Genomic DNA, 19,442 nt, shown 5'->3' with positions numbered 1-19,442 from the left:
AAGAGCTGTCTTCTCCCCACTCTCACCTCCATGCTGACAATCTGACAGGAGACTGAGGGAAGGGGAGTCCCACTGGATTAATAGGGGATTTTCAAAACACTTCTCATTACTATCACGGTGAATTCAATTCTACCTCCTCGCAGCTTTTGGCCTAGCAAACAAAATGCACACTTATCCAAAATATTTAAGGTCTAGTTTCTTTCCCTTTCAAATTTATTTTCCAAAGTTAGGGGGGAAAATGAACTAATGCATATTCAACTCATTCCTTATGCATTGGCAATGACAAAAGCTTCACGCTGCTTTGAGATGGGGAGAGGTTCACAAACCTAGAAAGAGGGAAACCCGGAGTCTGTGTAAATCAGCCACCAACTAACAGTGCCCAAAACACTTTTAAGATGAACACAATTTAAAAATGATTAGTTGTAACATACTTACATTAGAGATAGACAAAGTCAAAGACTTGCACTGGAATGTACTTATGAAAATGAGAATTGATTAGTGAAGTAAAGCCCAGTGACTATTTGACTGTAACACTCTGCTTTCTGCTTGTTCATCTAATATTTGCAATGCAAAAAATACCATTTAAACTATCTTTTACTTCTGTAATCTGACAATTATTGGGATGTAGAAACATGCTAAGAAAATAAAACTTCCAGGAGACCCAAAGACCATATTTGACACCAATGAGCATTTGCAGTTTTCAAAAACTTCACTCCAGGACCCGTGGTTTTCCCACTTGGAACGAACTATCAGCATCACTTATGCGGGGTTTGCTTCTTATTCTGCAGTATATTCTCTCACCTCACATGAGTGGTTTCCTGCCATCCTCTACCTTATGAGGCTGTGCCCAGAATGATATCGCATGAGTTTTTATTATTGTATTTTTATTATTGCACCCAAACTAATTACCAGCTGAAATAAATCAAACTGTTTTAACTTTTATGACCCACTGCATTTTTAATTACACCAAAGTTCATTTGTTTTCTGGTATCTCAAAGAACTATGGTCTTCTGAAGGTAGTTAAAATACAATTAAATTAAGCTGATTCAGAAGTAACATCCGCTACAGGAAATACACTCAAACAGAGGTGGCCATCGGCAGAGGGATTGCTCTCAAGACAGCTGAAGATAACCACAGAATTTCAGACTTGGAAACAACCTTTTAGCTTAGCTAGTCTAACACTATTATATTAGTACACACAGAAGTCAGAAGTTTGCACAATGGAGTTATGTTGGGATCAAGCCCTTATTACCTTTAGTAAACCATTCTCTATGTCAAAATACAATCGTGCTACTAAATGGAGTTTAATTTCCACTATCTCCATGGGCACACTTTCTCTTCAAAGCAGCAACTTTGAATGCTTCCTCTCAGCAAGTCATGATCTCCTTGGGGGTGGTCAAAGAAACTGGATTCACGCCTATAGTAAAAGTATACTATACTGTAGGAAGAAAACGAATGTGATAAGCTGCTGTAATGGAATTACTATTGATTATCAAGTTTCTACAAAACTCTAGAATCTAGGGCAACAAGGATAGAAACATGCTGAAAACGATTTGGGCTAAGCTGAAAAGAAAACAGAAGTAATATTATGCTATACACTGAGTCCAAGGTATGAGCTCGATTCTGGAAGATGCTTTCTTAGTTTAGTTCAGAAAATGGGAAAAAATAAGATTTAGTGGTGGTTATGATTACTGACAACAACAATAATAGCGGCAATAATTTACTGAATGCACACTGTAGCCAATAAACAAATATTTACTCAGCCTCTACAACAGCCCTATGATAATCATCTGATTGCATCCCCTTTTACAAGTGAGGAAATGGAAGTACACACAGGAAGCGGTGAACACTTGACATCGTGCCTCTTATTCGAGTCCCCTTTAGAAGTTTCATCCTATGTGCTGATAAACGTCCTTTCCCAAAGACATTTTAGTTTTTCAAAGGAAAACTGAAACATCTAAAGGGCACTGTTTTAGACTTAAAACTGACCACCAAGAAAGAACTGGATGGTAGAGGAAGCATGAAGCTGAGGAGAAAGTGCTATCATCCGAAAGCATTGACTAGCTTAGGAAGGAAACCTTCGACGTAATCACTCTCTTACCACGAAACACCAGAAAAGCAGGCTCGAAAAAGAAAACACATGTGTGCACACACACAGTAAGAACAGGCTTATGATCAGCACTATGAGAAGATGGCTAATGAGAGAAGGGAGATGTTAAAAAAAAAAAAACACCTGCACAATAATAAGGTCATTAAGAATCACAATCTTACCAAAAAAAAAAAAAAAAAAAGATCACCAGAAGACACCAAATACCTACATAAGGAGATTTGGTGAGACAAAACTTCACTGTGGACACAAAAGATGGGGTGGGAGCATTTGACCAAAGATCAATTGAAAAAGTGAGATGAAACTCAAAGAGCCATACCATAAATGTTAAGACTTAAAATGAAAGGAGACTTGTGAAAAAGATTGAGAACAAAAGGGCTTTCAAAGAAAGACAAGACCAGCATGTGGAACTGCATTTAGCCCTTAGTGCATGACAGACACTCGCTACATAAAAAGGAGATGCAGCATACATAAGCGAACACGGTAGGATTAGCAGATAATGAGAAAAAGTTCCTATTTCACTTTCCTTCTTTATGAAGAAGAACGCTATGGCACTTAAAACATTTGTGTGTGTTTCTTACCACCACCGGATAATACAACACATTAGCCAGAAACAGACACATTACCTTACCAAGGAACTGAAGCAAACTGCCACGAGAGTAAGTAAGATAGGGTTGCCAAAAAAGAAAAAGAGATTAAGGACTAGAGATGAAAAATGTTAACCCAATTTTTTAAAAAATTATTTTGAAAAAGTAGATTCTGGAAACAAGAGTAAAAAAAATCTAGTATTAGTCATCAGGCACATGCTTTGAGACCCAGCAGAAAGGAAAGCGGTAATCACTAACACATGACAGATCTAATGCACCCCCTTCTTTGTAAAGATTGGGAGACTGACTCAGAAAGGGCAAGCCACACACACACAGCAGTAGCCAATGAAAGTCATGGATGAATTCATAGAGTTTGAATTTGAATGAATTCTATTCATTCATAGAATAACCAAACAATTTCAAATGATGTTTCTCTGTTTTGTATAACCAGGGATGATTTGGGCCCATTCCTCTTCCATACATTTTTGCCCTCACAAAGACTCAGATGGAAAAAAGGACATAAAGGGCAAGCTATTCACATATGCAACATAAAGCAGAGGATGATTACAAAAACACTGGATGACAAACTAAAAACTGAGAAGAGATCTTGGTAGTCAGTAAGAATCAGACAAAACTAACAATAATTTTTATAACAAAGATATAAGGCAGCCACTAAACTGATTCTGCATTTCATCAGAGCAACGGCCTTCTCTACAGTTCTATCTCAGCCCAGCCAATGAGTTTCACTTTCTGCCACTTAGTCATTTAACCCATTCAAAACAATATTGGTAATTACTGCATCCCAAGATCCTCTTCAAAACAGTTTCACATAGACTTCCAGCCAAGATGGAGGTATAGGTGGAAACACTGTGCCTCCTTGCACAACCAAGTTTAAAGACAACAAAGTTTTAATAATAAAAACGCAACCAAAACACAGAAAATTAACTGTACGGAAGTCCGACAACAACAACAAACCATTCAGCCAGACCGGTAAGGGGAGGGGAGTCAGCGGGTGGCAGAGAAGGGTAGCACAGAAAAAATCGGCCAGACTGACCCATGAGCACAGGCGTCAGAGTGCAGGCGGCGGTTGGCAGATCCCAGGCATGGGGTAGCAATGCGCAGACCCACTGAGGGCGTAAGACGGCTGGCTGACCGCGGTCACACATTCACGTGCACATAAACCAGGCAAATGAGCAAGCAGTGAGATAGACCACACAGACCCCAGCGACTTGTGGGGAGCAGCAGAGGGGACCACCATTGCCCTTCTCTGACCCCGCCCCTGCATACAGCGTCACAACCCAGAGACTGGGTTGCCCCGCCCTGGTGAACACCTAAGGCTCCACCCCTCATACATAACAGGTGCAAACAGACCAAAATATTATGGCTCAAGAACAGCTCAAAGCCCCAGAGCCACTAAATCTAAGTGACTGAGAGATAGCTAACCTTTCAGATGTGCAGTTCAAAATACTGGTGATCAGGATGCTCACAGAATTGGATGATTTTAGTCACAAATTAGAGGAACAAAATGGAGGCTAAACTAATTGGAATGAAGGGAAATGCACAGGAAACCAATAGTGATGGAAACTGGGACTCAAATCAAGGGATTGGGCCAGAAGGAAGAAAAAAAATGACCAAACAGAAAAATATGAAGTAACAAGAATTCAAAAAAACCAGGAGAAGCTTAGGAACCTCCAGGACATCTTTAAACACTCCAACATCTGAATTATAGGGGTACCAGAAGGGGAAGAGGAACAGCCATGAATGGAACACTTATTCGAACAAATAATAAAGGAGAACTTCCCCAGTCTGGCAAAGGAAATACACTTCCAGCAAATCCAGGAAGCTCAGAGAGTCCCAAAGAAGTTGGGCCCAAGAAGGAACACACCAAGACACATCATCATTACATTAGCCAAGATTAAAATGAAGGAGAGAATCCTAGAAGCAGGAAGAGATAAGGGGACAGTCACCTACAAAGGAGTACCCATCAGACTGTCAGCAGATTTCTCAAAAGAGACCTTACAGGCAAGAAGGGGCTGGAAAGAAGTATTCCAAGTCATGAAATCCAAAGACCTACATCCGAGATTGCTCTATTCAGCAAAGCTTTCATTTAGAATGGAAGGGCAGATAAAGTGCTTCTCAGGTAAGGTCAAATTCAAGGAGTTCATCATCACCAAGCCCTTATTATATGAAATGTTAAAGGGACTTATCTAAAAAAAAGAAGATAAAAATAGGAACAGTGAAAGGACAGCAAACTCAGTTATTAACAACCACATCTAAAACAAAAGCAAACTAAGAGGACAGTTAGATCAGGAGCAGAACCACAGATATGAAGAACACATGGAGGGTTAGCAACAGGGGAGTGGGAGGAGGAGAAGGAGGGAGAAGGTACAGAGAATAAGTAGCATAGATGGTAGGTAGAAAATAGACAGAGGGGAAGGCAAGAATAGTATGGGAAATATAGAATCTAAAGAACTTGAGGCACGTGGACATAAACTAAAGGGGTGGTGGGGGAGGGGGTGTGCAGGGGGATGGGGAATGAAGTGGGAGGAAATAGGACAACTGTAATGGCATAATCAATAAAATATATTGTTTAAAAGTTTCACATAAAATGTTTTCATGGTACAGACCTCAAAGTCAACTACCTAGTAAGTCTTGAGTTTGAGGTGAATATGAAGTCTACTATGTAACGAGGTATACAATGTAAAGTACCTCAATCAAGTAAATCCCATTATATAGCACTGTATTAATATAAATTTACCCTTACTTGCAATGTCTATTTTCTAATGTAATTATTTATAACAAATGATAATAAGGAATTACATGATTACAAATTCCCTTCCAAAATCACCTAAGATCAAAATGTCTCTGGGTCTCAGGTTCCTTTTTTATAAAATGAGAGAGATGAACCAAATGGTCACAGGGTTTAACATACATACTTACAAATTTAACATACTTCCATATGTAAAATAATTAAAATGCCTAGTTAAACTTATAATTAAGTTACAGAGTTTGACAGTTCCTCTAAAACTAAACACAGAATTACCACATGGCCCAGAAATCCCACTCATAGCTATACACCACCTGCGTGAACTGAAAGAGAGGATTCAGGTAGATGCTAGTACCCCAGTGTTCACTGCGGCATTACTCACAATAGCCACAGGCATAAACAACCCAAGTGTCCATCCACAATGAATGGGTCAACAAAATGTGTATGTCCGTACAATGGAATGTTTCGCAAAACAAAATGAAGTTCTCACATATGCTACAACATCGATGAGCCTTCGAAACATTATACTGAGTGAAATAAGCCAACCAAAAATGAGTGAAACAGTAAATTTTACATTACACATATTTTACCCCAATAAAAATGTATATAATTTACAATTTTTTGATAGATTAGGAAACTTAGACAATTTGATCCTAGGCAAGTTTCAATCCCTCAAATTTTAGTTACTGTATCTATATAAAAGGAATGATAAAATCAATTGTTAATTCATGAGACTCTATTGTAGGGCACCTACATAGTCCCTGGGGAAAAAATAAATTCCACGTATGATGAGTAAGACTATGCAATCACCTTACAATGCATAAAAGCAGAGATGTGCAGGACCACCTACAAAGGACAGTCTGGCTCCAAAGCCTGCTCAGCTTGACTGTAACAGATTGAATACATGATCATATCTAATGAAGAAACAAGCCAATCACAAGCAGGGATGAACACTATAAGGACATTAAAACGTTCCAGTCACAAAGCAAACTACGAGTCCTGGCCAGTGATTTTTTATGTGTGCCTCACCTATGGCAAGGCTATTCCTACTGTAAAGATGGATGTGCACTGAATGCATATTACTAAGTGAAAGAAGGCCATCAGAGAAGGCTACACAGTGTATCTATAATGGTGTACATATATCACTACATATTTTCTCAAACCCATAGAATGTACAACATCAAAAAACAAAAACAAAAAATGGATGTAGGCAATTAGCTTCCAGTGTTCTAATTACACAGAGAGACCATTGTAATATCTATTTCAATATGAGAGTATTTCACGTTATGATTATCTCATCACGGAAAAAAGAGAATAGAAGATCACTGAGTATATTTTATTGTAAAAGATGCTACTCTGAAATTATCAGTATTTTTATTACCAACAACTGTTCATCTTTTGAACACTAAACATAGAAAGCACCCACAGGAAGTGCTTTACAAGTATTAATTCACCTCATCCTCGTCACAACCCCACGGTGCAGGGACTATCATTATCCCCATTTTACAGATGAGGAAAATGAGGTGCAGAAATTAAGGAACTTGCCCAACATCATAAGGGTAGTAAGTGGTCAAGCCTGCATTCCCACCCAGGCTCTTAGCCAATGCTCTTTTAGTTAAACTGAAACTTTAATATTTATCCATGAGAACCACCTATAGAAAGCTTTAATTCCTGGTACTATCAGAATTTGTATCATTACAAAAAAGCATTTTAGCTAATAAGTATGTCCCTAAAATGTAAACAGTGAGGAATAAAGCCTAAGAGAAGGAGCAGCGGAGTGGGTGTGGAGGTCAGTGGACATGGGAGAAGAGAAGCATGTGTGGGCAAAGGAATGCTGTAAACAGGCTGAGCTCAGGTGGCTAAGGAGGACTGGTGAGTTTACAGGTTGCACCATTTAAGAAGAAGCCTGAAAGTCTAACTCCTTTGGCCCTCTCCTTTCAAAAGGTCCAAAATCATGGTACTTTCTACCTACCACATCCGTCCACCGGTGAATACTTAAAATGCTCCTGTTCCAACAGTCATTTATTTTTATAGTGGGGAACACTGTCATGAAGTGGGAGAATGGTGGGGCAGGTGTTTGACCCCAGTATCTATCATCTTTGGCTGTCACATCCCATAAATCTTCATCTGATTTTACAATGCTCAATCTAATCAGCCCAGGTAGATGGATTAGGGTGGGCCAATATAAACTACCCATCATTAATTTCTCTAGTTAGCTTAGAATCCATAGGACAGAATTCATCAGGCTACATTTTTAGCATGAAACCTAAAATTCACCTTACTTCATTGCTTCTGATTCTATGTTCAACAACACTCTACTTCCTAGCCTCTTATTTGCAACTTCAAGGAATCTACTACAAGAATTTTTTCCTAAATTCCACCTTAATCTGTCAATATTATAAATTTAGTTAAATGATCCACCTGTGAGAGATGACCCTGCCTTTGGCCTGGTGGAAAACACAAGCCTATGAGGCTGAGCCCGACCTTGGTCCTTGGTAGTGAAAACTGTGCTGTGACCCCCCCTGCAGGTACGTACTCCCACTCTTAGCCCCTCATGCTCTGCACAGTTCTCTTTCTTTTTTCAAGTAAGAATTATATGTTAGGATGTTGCAAAAATTAAATGAAATATAGGTAATTGTGTTTACTAAACTTACTGGCACGTGATAGGTAAATGTCCATCCGCCTCCCCCACCTGCCCGTGCTCATCTGTAGCCTTTACTAATCCAGATTAAAAAGTCAGAGATCAGAAAACTGCATGTTCATGCTGTTAGTTTATTTTATATACTCAACAAGACTACACCAGTCCTAAAAGGCCGAGGGAAAATAATTTTTTTCTCCGGTTCTCAGATACAAAGAAACAGACCATTTAGTTCAAGAACATGTTAGGGGTGTGACAGGAGGAAAGGGCTCCTAAAAAAGATCTGTGAGAAGCCAAAAGAAGTTAAAAATACAATTCCTACAGACCAAAAGGCAGAATAACTAGAAAAGCTATACCAGTTACCCCAAATCCAAAGTCAGAAGGAAAATTATCCGAAACACTGTAAATCTTATTCAAATGATACACTCAGCCATCACTATAATTATAAAGGTAGTACCAAAAGAACAAATGATAAATACTATATAACAAGCAGTAAAAATGTTTGGGCTGATTAATGTTTTAAGAATGATCTCTGTGAGTACAAAAATCAAAGTAAAACTCATTCTGAAGATCACTTTTCTTTGTAATAGTGTTGTTATTATGAAATTTTCCAACTTTTGCAGAACCTCTCTTACATGAGCCAAGTTAAAAATACAAAACAACCAATATAAGGAAAGTTCTATTCCCTGCCAGTCTGTATTTTTTCTGGGTGAGGCTGAGAACATTGAAATTATGTGTTGCAATTACAGTTTTCCCCTCTCTGAGCACTCTTGTGGCTTTGTTGACAGCCCACAGCTGCCTTAATCTTGCATGCAGGTCGGTGGAAAGATGACACATGTAAAACCACATTCAGCATCGGGATAAAAAGGATGGTGCATACATACCTCGCTCAAATCTTAACCGCTGATAAAGCTGAAACTGATCCACAGGTACCAAACAGGCAATCTGAAAGCAGACACATTATAAAGATGAGATTTCAGTCAATACGAGGCCCGAGCCAGCAGCCTTTTATGACCTCTCCTTGCTTGGCTCCCTTCATCTCCTCTATACAAGCTGTTTGCAAACCTCTCTGTCTACACTGTTCGTGCAGTGACACAAGCACCACACCCACCCAGTTCATCCCCCATCACCTGCCACAGCCAGGAGTCCTTCAAGGTGCAGTTACAGAATGTGCTCATCACCTTCCACTCTTTGAGCAGCGGCTACTAAGACCAGGCAATGAAATTTTTGAATTTCACACATTATTTGTGGGCATATATGAAAGATGCCTTTTCTCTCTCGTGATTCATTTGAGAAATTTTTAAAAGACTATAGTTCTAGCTTTAGAACCCTTACATATTAAGGTCAGGCAGATATAGTGCCTCCAAATTGTAAAAACTTCATTCGTTACTTAGGGAATAGCATCTCCTAAGCAAAGTAAAAATCACTATCTTCTCACAAAAATCACTTCACGGGGCCTTTGGTTACCATGCATTATCATCCACGTACTGAGAGAAAAGAAAGGACTCTGATGTTTCTGATGGCTAGGCTCCCACTCCCACCTTAGATGGCAATGTGAGCCCAAGGTTCATAAACAACAATTCATACCTAAACAAACGACATTTCGGATTGATCATTTTTAAGCTGCATTCTGAAGTCAGATGCAGGCAAAGCTAACTGCTCTTAAGCTCACATTCTAAAAAAATAATAATTCCATTGATTAAATGGACATTGTTTGAAAGATTTACAACTAGGAAAAATCAAAAGATTTGATATTAGGCTCCCAGGACATACCTTGGGAATTTTGACTTATAAAACATTGTGTTTTTTTAATACAAAACATTTCTAGGTAGAATTCCTTGCGATTACAGGAAAGAAGTGTGCTTTGAGAAAACTGGAGTAAAAAAATAACTAAAGCAGCTAAAATTGTACTTAACAAATATAATACATTTTAAAAGGCATTCAAAATCTAATCCTCCCCCTCACACACAAAAAATTTATTTTGCAGATGAATTAAGTTAGTTAAATATATGAAGAACCACAAAACAGGCAAATTCTGTCTATTTTGAGTGAAGTGTAATAAAACAAATTTAATTCAATCATAACCTTTCTCTCTACTTGGGGAGGAAATGTTGTATTTTCATCTCACACTTTATATAAAACCTCCTTAACAATCACTATGGAAATGATGGTTAGTTTTATGTTATGTGTATTTTATCATAATTTTGAAAAAGTTGATTAGATGTTTATTCTACTGAAAGCCAGTTTTGTTTCATCTATTATACTACCTGGACATCTTTCCTACAAGACGAAGGCGCCTCAAATGAAATGCCCTTGGAGACAGAAGGTGAAAGCAACTGAAATTATGGGAAGCATTAAGGAATCAGAGTTCAGTTCCTGACGTAGTCATTGATTCATTTCAGGTGGAGGATAAACAATAGAATACTGCTTCAACTTTTGGGTCAAGGTGACTTGGGAGAAAATATCATCTGGGCCCAACAGACCTTAGTGATGTTCTACAAATCAATTTTTAACACCTCCCTCCACCAAAAAAAAAAAGCTATTTGAAGGGTTTTTTTTTTTTTAATGTCATGGGACAATTCTGTACTCTTCTTACACCATCTAAAATTGTTTCTGGACAAAGATGAAGACTTTCTTCAAACCCCTCAAAATCAACCCCTCAAAATTCTGATGTTTTTCAATGACAAGCAACTTATATAACAGTTAAGTCAAGCACAGTTTACAAAAGACAAAGCAAGCCTAGGCTGGTGTGGCTTCACAGATTGAGCACTGGCCTGCGAACCAAAAGGTTGCCAGTCCGATTCAGGGCACATGCCTGGGTTGCAGGCCAGGGCACATGAGAGAGGCAACCAGTCAATGTTTCTCTCACACATCCATGTTTCTCTCCCTCTCTTTCTCCTTTCCTTACTCTCTCTCTCTAAAAAACAGATTAAAACTTTTTTAAAAAGACAAAGCAAACAGGAGATAAACAGACACACATGAAATGCTAACGTGAGCAATGAGAGATCGATGCTGTAAAAAATCAACAGTACAGGTAGATGTTTAACGTTAAATTTTCATCAGAGGACATATTACTGCCAACAGGAAGGTCAGAGGTCTCTAATATTTTTGCCTTTCCCTCTACTTTGAATCTCCTATTTATTCTTTTTTAGGTGAAAGGTTTGTATAGAATTAAGCCTTAATATGGTAAATCAATTTTTCTACTGAAATCTGTAATCACAAAATGTTAGGTCTACTTTCTACCCTGTTGGATACTTCTGGAATAAAGATAGGCCCCTAAATGCACCCTTCTCTTCCCCACCCCACTACTTAGACCTGCATCCTCTCCAGAGACATGTTGGCAGACTATTTACGGGTGCAGCACTGGCTGGACACCGGGGGATACACACGAGCAAGGGGACACAGAAGCTGCCCTCCAAGAACTAAAGTTCCTGGGGAGGTAATAAGTAGGCATAAGTTAAAAAAAAATCTACTTTTTCATCTTAGCATTTGTTGGAGTTCACAGATCACAAATAATTTTCTGAAATGTTGCTATTGAAAGGTGAATTAGATTTTAAAAAGAGATAAACTGAAGTATTAAATTCCCATTCCACTGCCACTTGGAACTAAGTCACTATTGCTCCAGGTATTTCACAATTATAAAACTGAAATAAATGCTTTAGGATGATTACTGAAGGCTCAAGCAAGCCACAGGTTAAAGGGCTACTCCTTAAAGAAAACTGCAAGGAATCAGAAGGGCCTCTAAAGTTCATTGTGAAATTAAATCCTAGAGAATAAGAGATTATATATGAGGTGTCTTATGGTATATAATTATCTTTTCCTGCCAACAAACGAATTCCAAAGCATTCAAAATCATACCAGAATGTTCCTTTTTAACTTATTTTGAAATTTGAGACTCACAAAAAACTGCAACAATTATATGGAGTTCCTAAACGCCTCCCCCCCAACTTCTCCTAATGTTAATACCTTATACAACCACAATCATTATTAAAATCATGAAATTTTCCTTAATACAAAATAATTAAGCATACTTCAGGCCTTATTCAAATTTCACAAATTGATCCACAAGGACAGTCACAAAATGTCCTTCTTTTCACTCCAGATCAAGTTTGGGATATCACCTAGCATTCAGTTTCTTTGTCCCCTTTCTTCTCTAACCTGGGGCAGTTCCTCATTCTGTGTTTGCCTTTCATGACCTTGACTTGTTTAAACAGTCCAGTCCAGTTATTTCGTACATGCTCTCCAATTTCGGTCTGTCTGATGTTTTCTCATGATTAGGTTGAGATTGTGCATTTTTGGCAAGAACATCACAGAAGTGAAATTGGGCCATCAGGAGGTAAATGATGACAAGCTCTTCTTACTAGTTAACTTCTAACTTGGTTAAGGTAGTATCTTCCAGGTTGCTCCACCCTTTGTAATCTTGTAGGGAGATATTTGGAGAGTCTGCAAATATCCTGCCCACTAATGTTCGGATCTATTGAAAATTCTTGCCCACCATAATTATTACTGTGCCATTTGCTTAATAATGATTCTCTATATCCATCTCTATTTGTTCATTAGAATTCTATCGTAAGGAAGGGCTGTCTTTCCTTCCCCATTTACTTGCTTACTCAATTCTAGAGTAAGCAGACTAGATTGATGCAGACTACTGGTATTTATTGTACTTATTGGGTTCCAATCCATTACTAACCAAATTCGTCTTCAAGCAGGAGAAACAAAGATATCTAAGTATCCTCTCTATTATCAAGACTACTTCCCTCAGTTTAATTACTAAAAAATCTTGAACTTAAAGTTAGATTTTGCTTTTTTTCCTTTGAAATTTGTGCTAATCTACGTGTTAAACAAAAATTTCTATCTCCTCCCATCCAAGAATGAAAGACCACGTTCCCTCGTCATTCCATAAATTCTTTCCAAAAAGAGAATTCAAAGAGAAAATTCAGTTTCAGTTTAATAAAATAATAGCAATAATAGCAGAACAATAACAACAAAAATTTACTAACTCCCTACAATTACATTTCTTCTTCTGGTAAAAATGAACCTGGGAAAGAGGAGTGGGGGCTGGGTAGAGGTGGCCAAGGAGGGGAAAAACTGGGGACATCTATAGTCGGGTCAACAATGAAAATGAAGTTAAAGAATAAACTTGGCAGCATCACCCCATGGACCAAAAGGTCGCAGGTTCCATTCCTGGTCAGGGCACATGCCTGGGTTGTGGGTTCAACGCCTGGTTGGGGCACATGTGAGAAGGCAGCCAGTCCATATTTCTCCCTCACACTTCTGTTTCTCTCCCTCTCCCTCTTCCTTTCTCCCCACTTTCCTTCTCTATAAAAAGAAAAAAAAACAATAAAAATTGTTCTCGTGTAAAGATAAAAATAAATGAACCTGGGGATACTTATTAAACACTCAGTTAATACTCTGCTGAACATCTCCACTTTCCATTCAACTCTTCTTATAGTGGAGCATAACTAGGGAAGTCAGAATAGGAGGTATGTCCAGAATGTATCCAGTCATGCACTATGAAAAGGAGACATTTACTGAGGAAGATACAAGATATAAGAAACACTGTACATAGGGCAATGACACCTTGGTCCCCTTCAAAATAGGCACCCTGGGACCTCACACAGTTCTCCCAATCACCGTCAGCTGCCTTGTCGTATTTTCCTGAATCTCATCAATAGTCTGAAATCTCTTCTCTTTCAAAGGTGATTTTAGTTTCGGGAAAAGCCAGAAGTTACAGGCACCAAACCTAAGCTGTAGGGGGTCTGAGTTACCTGGGGATTTAATTTTTTACCAAAAAACTCTGCACAAGGCATGATGCATAAGTGGGTGTGTTGCCATGATGAAGCTGCCAATCACCAGTTGCCCATAGCTGCAGCCTTCTGAATCATCTGAATAGTTTCCAAGGAGGAATGTTCAAACTTCATGCAAAATCTGATGCAGATTCATTGCTCTACTTGCTCAGTCATTTTGAACATAATGGCCATCCAGTACACATGCTCACTCAACAGTATCTACCACCCCCACTGACTAGTACAGTGAAGTTGTCATTGTTTGAGCGTGTGCATTCCAGTCCACTCTCCTTGGCTGCCAGGCTACATCAATTTCACTCAAGCCATTCTCATTATGTTAACAGTGGCTGGACTTTTTCCAGACAAACCTCGTATACCTGTGTGTGCCAGGTGCTTTAACTTTTATCTATAACGGTAAATTGGAAACATTCACAAGTGAGAAGAAATGAAAGGCGAGAGACACCCTGATTACCATTGTTAACTATGACAGTATTATATGAGTAAGCCTTACCACCTACAATGAAGGTAGCCCAGCCCTGGCTGGTGTGGCTCAGTTGGTTGGAGCATCATCCCATAACTGAAAGGTTCCAGGTTCGATTCCTAGTCAGGGCAGATACCTAGGCTGTAGGCTGATACCCAGTCGAGGCGTATATGGGAGGCAACAGATTGATGGTACTCTCTCACATCAATATTTCTCTCCCTCCCTCCCCTTCTCTCTAAAAGAAATGAAAACTGTCCTCAGGTGAGGAGAAAAAGAAAACCTAGCTCTGTAAAACCCAAAGAAATAAAGGAGGCAGACAGTGGAGCCTGCTTGCTACAGAAGCATTTATGCTGAAAGTGGTATATGTTCCCATAGGAAATACTGATAAATACCACACATATTTCCTTTTTGTTGGGAAAATGAAATAGTTAAAACAGAAGCTAGGGATTGACCTCATGTAAGTACTGCCCCTCAGGTCTGGAAAGCCCAGAAAAGGCAGGGGGGAGCCCAGAGTTTACTTAGGTCTGGCCCTTTAAATCATACCTCTGTTACAGTTGCTTTTAAAAATTAATGAAAAACCAGGCTGGGCATGAAATACAACAGATCGCTATATCTGGAGATGGAATGGCCTCTAGTAGATCATTACAGCATGTCAAGCTTTTGGCAGATCTTGAGAGGTGCTATGACTTGCAAAAATGCTGGCAAGAAACACAGTAGTAGCCTTATGGATAAGTGCCTTATCACAATACTACAGAAACTAAGAATGTTTCCCATCTCAGCACAGAAAATAAGAACTGATGTCCCAACTGAAAAGAGAAAACAGCACATTTACCCATTAACCTGAGTATAATAAACCAAACTCATGTCCTTACCTACATACTATGCCTTAAATCCTGGCTGAATAAACAAGAGGACGTCACTGTCTGAAAGCCAGATGGCAGGGCCACTGGAAAAGTGAAGGATGGGGGAGATGCGGAATTCCAGAGCCAGCAATCTTTTCATGGTTCAGAGGTGAATCCTTTCACAACTGCAGAGGGCTGCATTTGCTGTTCCTTTTCCAGCCCTTCTACAGGGGCGTAGGTGCGGCTTCCCACCCCTTCGCCTGCCTTTCCTCCCTCAGCTCATCCAGGGTAAAGGGGACATGCCTGTGTGCACACCCACGTGACACGTCCAGCCCACTGCTGCTTAGTCTTCTTACGTTTGCCTTTAGTTAAACCAGCAGCTTAGAAACATTATTCCCCACTTATATGCCGTTTTTAAACAGATTTTTAAAAAATGTTCTAGAACAAAAAGTTCAACTAAGAACTTTGAAAACACCTATTAACTCTGGCATAGAAGAGTCCTTTATTCTTTCCACTTCAAAGTTTCATTCTTCCCCAGGCAGCATATGTTGCAGCCAAAGGCTATCACTATAGACAGACTCAACCCCTTCCCATTCAGATCCTGAAATCACAGTAACAGGAATATGACCACTTCCCTGGACATCCTCCTCCTTCCTCTGCCCCAGCTTTGCACTGTGATAATGGGAAGGAAGAGTGGTAAGATATGGGAAGCGGAGGCAGTGCTAAGGGGTAGCAGGGGGACTACTTGGATGTCTGTAATTCCAGCAGCCTTTACCAAAGCCACCCCCAGTGAATATGCAATATGAGTAAAAACTGGGCATACTTTGCAAATACAGCTTCGAATTCCCTAGTTCTACACCCCCACCCCTTAGTGTCCCCCTCTCCTAGTCTTCCACGGTGCCCCATCCTAAATCCCTCCCTATAGAATTCTGGAGCCCCATTCTTGGCAAGACCAGCTGCACCCATCCTTCCTCTGGTGCATTCAGTGGCACTAGCAGTAAAAGGCAGACTGGTTACTTCTGTGCCCCAGGGCTTGAAAGGTCGATTAATGGGTGAGATGCTGTTCCTTACTTACCCCTGTTCAGTTTCTCAGGCCACATCATGGTAGGTACTACTCAAACGAGTCATGTGCTCAGCACCCAAAGTTTACCTGACCCAGACCAGTGGTTCAGGCTCTCCCAGCAAGTGATGCTACGCTCCTTTCCTAACACTGTAAGGGAACTGCTTAAAGTAGTCATCGCCTTTTTAACAAGGCTATTAACTCCAAGCAAAGGCCTTCACTGAAGTAATGCTATCAGAACAAACCATCTGTGTCCTGCCTTTCACAATTACATGTTGGGCAAGATCCCTGGGTCAAGTATATCAGAAAAACCCCACAGAGCCACAGCGGAAAGTACCAGATGACACAGGGGAGGAAGGAAAGCATTGTTTCCCTGGCTCCAGCGGAGCACCTCCAGAAGTTCAAGTCCTCCAGAGGCACGGCCTCCCTGCAGCTTCCATGGCATTGAAGGGGAAGCTGCCTTTTCTACTCTTTCCTACAGGAGCAAATAGTATTGCAACTGGGTATCAAATGCTTTGCTGAGGAAGCTATTCCTGGTCAATGAGGCAGAGCCACAGCTGAGCCAATCTGGAAACTTTAAGAAGGCAGACAGGACCTAAAGCCAGCAGACGACAGAGCACAGTCAATGGCGTAAACTAGAGCCATGCAAGGAAGCATTCACAGGAAAGAGTTTAAACTCCTTGTGTTCTTTGAAGATGAAGCAGTGTTATACATACAAGCATTTTATAAGACAATAAATGATAAAGAACCATGTATTTTAAAGAAATAGCAGCAGGACAAAGGGAACTTAATCCTTAACCAAAAATATTTTTAGTAAGCAAAGTACAGTTATGTATTACCTATATAATTTAACATTTTAAAGGCAGAAAGTACTCATGGAGATAGAATCCAGTCAAGCATAAAGTGGATAAGCCCCACTATTATATATTCAATAATATTTAGATCAAGAGCTCCATATTATAATAATAACCGTATAGGTGAAAAGCTTGATATAAAGCAAGTCGGGAAGGAAGATGGTATTAGGCCAAGTTCACATGTGTGTGTGGTATTTGCTTTGAAAGGAGTAGTCCTGTGTAGACTAAAGATGCTACTGATATCTCCATCAAAATCTTCTATCCATTTCTCAATTCAAAATGAGGGACAATCACCACCACCACCATCACATTTTTTTTTACTTTGAAAAAAATATTGCAGCAAGTTGGTCAAGAACACAATTACTGTACATTCCTGTCCATCTTCAGTCAGGCACTCAGCAAGACCAGTAAGGACAGAAATAACACCCTGGAGTACTTCTTACTCATCTAATGAGAAACAGACTTTGGAGAATTTAATAAATACCATGTTTTTGTTCTGTTTTTTTTTTTCAAATATCCTTTTGTAATTTTTAAGAGTCACCATGGGTTTGTTTGGTTGTAACACAGCCCTTAAGTAAACTTGTTTTTAGAGTAAAACTCCATAAATGGAATCAGAACTAGGAAAGCATGGATGAGAATGGGTACAGTGGGGGAAGAGGAAGGACTACAAAGCAGAGGACAACTGCAGGGAACGTGAAAAGAAAATGTCTATACTAAGGAAAACAGAAAAGTTAATAAGCTCTGTTCTAGAGAACAGTGAAACCACTGACGGCCTTCACTCATTCATCCAAACACATCAGCCCTAACATCCAATATCCCGAGTGTCAGTGGCTAACTGTTCATATAAAACCATCCAGGATGACACTATGCAACCAAACTTCCTGCTGTGATGGAAATGTTCTATTCTGTACTGTCCAGTTGGGGAGTCACAAGCTGCATGTGGCTACTGAGCTTTCAGAATGTGACTAGTGCAACTGAAGTAATGAATTTTCTACTTTATTTAATTTTAATTATTTTAATTTAAATAGCCATGTGAACCTAGTGGCTACTGGATCAGGCAGCACAGGTGTAGAACACAGAGCTGTGATTAATTTCAAAGGTTTGTTTTTAAAGCTTCACCAACTATACATTTATATTTAATAAATTTTGAATACATGAATCAAGTAAGATTTCATGGGAGACACAGCTCTTGACGCAGATTCCACGTAATGCTCTTCACTTTTCTAATCAGCTCAATGTCTCTGTTAGATCAGAAGCCACCAGGAGGACAGACAGCACCAGGCCTGCCTCCTTCGCCTCTGTGCCCTGGCGCGCACCAGGGCCCAGCGCAGTACAGTGCAGTGCGTGCTCTAAATCAACACTTGTTCCCTAATCAGGCATCAGAAGTCAAAAAGGAAGCCTCTTTCTTGGAAGGATTTTGCAGAGAAACATGCTCCTCAATACCCGAATCTCCTTTTAGAAACTATCTCTGGGTTGCTCAATAGCATTCTTGGTGACCAACCTGATCTTTCCTCATGTTAATTTCCTCCTGCCCATTACACACACAAAAGCAAGCAATATTTCTCACTTTACATACTGAATATTACAATTTTATTAAAAAATCAATTATTTTGTGTTTTTCCTGAAATGAATCACTCCTAAATCATTATTATTCCTTTGGTTCTTCCCTGAAAAACCTGGAAGCTCACTTGTACCACTTAGCTGATGTTCCATAAGCTGAACACAGGACATCCAGAGGCACACTGATTAGAAGTGATCTATTAACATCTCTTTGCCTGCTTTGCTTAGGGCAAAAAATTGTATACAAGAGTATATATACTTGTAAATAAAGCACGTATACAACCATACACATACATATATACATTCACATACATAATCTACACATATATACATATATATCCATACACATGTGTGCACTATTCAGATTCCAATGATCAAGTCCTTTATCACACATTCTATCTATGTACCTAGTTTCACTCTTAGAGCCATATAACTATGATAGTCAGAAGGAACTGTGTTAGATTTCTAGCTCTTACTACTTTTTAAAACATGCCCTTTGGGGCAAATTGCTTAAACTCTCTGGGCCTAGTTTTACACATTTGTTGGAAGTATTAGATAGTACACTGGCTATGAGAGCGCCAGGAGAGCACCTGATGTACAGCAGGTGTGCTGTGTTTGCTGAATAAACAAATTATTTCAGCTGTTTCTTGGGGCTTCTTTGAGACACCAACTCCCTATCAATGGATAAGACTTGGTTATTTTCTGACTTACAGTGAGCAGGCTCTGAAGATTAAAAGCAGATGGAAGGGCAAGCTACTGC

The 19,442-nt window shown here is 39.5% G+C and overlaps 1 protein-coding gene across 3 annotated transcripts in view; it reads right to left on the bottom strand.

Annotated features, from left to right (window-relative positions):
* The window catches only part of RNF144B (ring finger protein 144B), a 73,813-nt gene that overhangs the window by 13,356 nt on the left and 41,015 nt on the right, over positions 1 to 19,442 (bottom strand). For all 3 annotated transcript variants that reach the window (XM_037038006.1, XM_037038004.1, XM_037038005.1), the window contains one exon: positions 8,984 to 9,044. In XM_037038006.1, the coding sequence (XP_036893901.1) occupies positions 8,984 to 9,044 (61 nt within the window). The remainder of the gene's footprint in view (positions 1 to 8,983; positions 9,045 to 19,442) is intronic.

Source organism: Sturnira hondurensis, unplaced genomic scaffold (assembly GCF_014824575.4).
Source record: "Sturnira hondurensis isolate 20B ecotype Veracruz unplaced genomic scaffold, ASM1482457v3 Scaffold0023817, whole genome shotgun sequence".
NCBI lineage: Eukaryota > Metazoa > Chordata > Mammalia > Chiroptera > Phyllostomidae > Sturnira > Sturnira hondurensis.
This window is presented reverse-complemented; position numbering and strand designations above follow the sequence as displayed.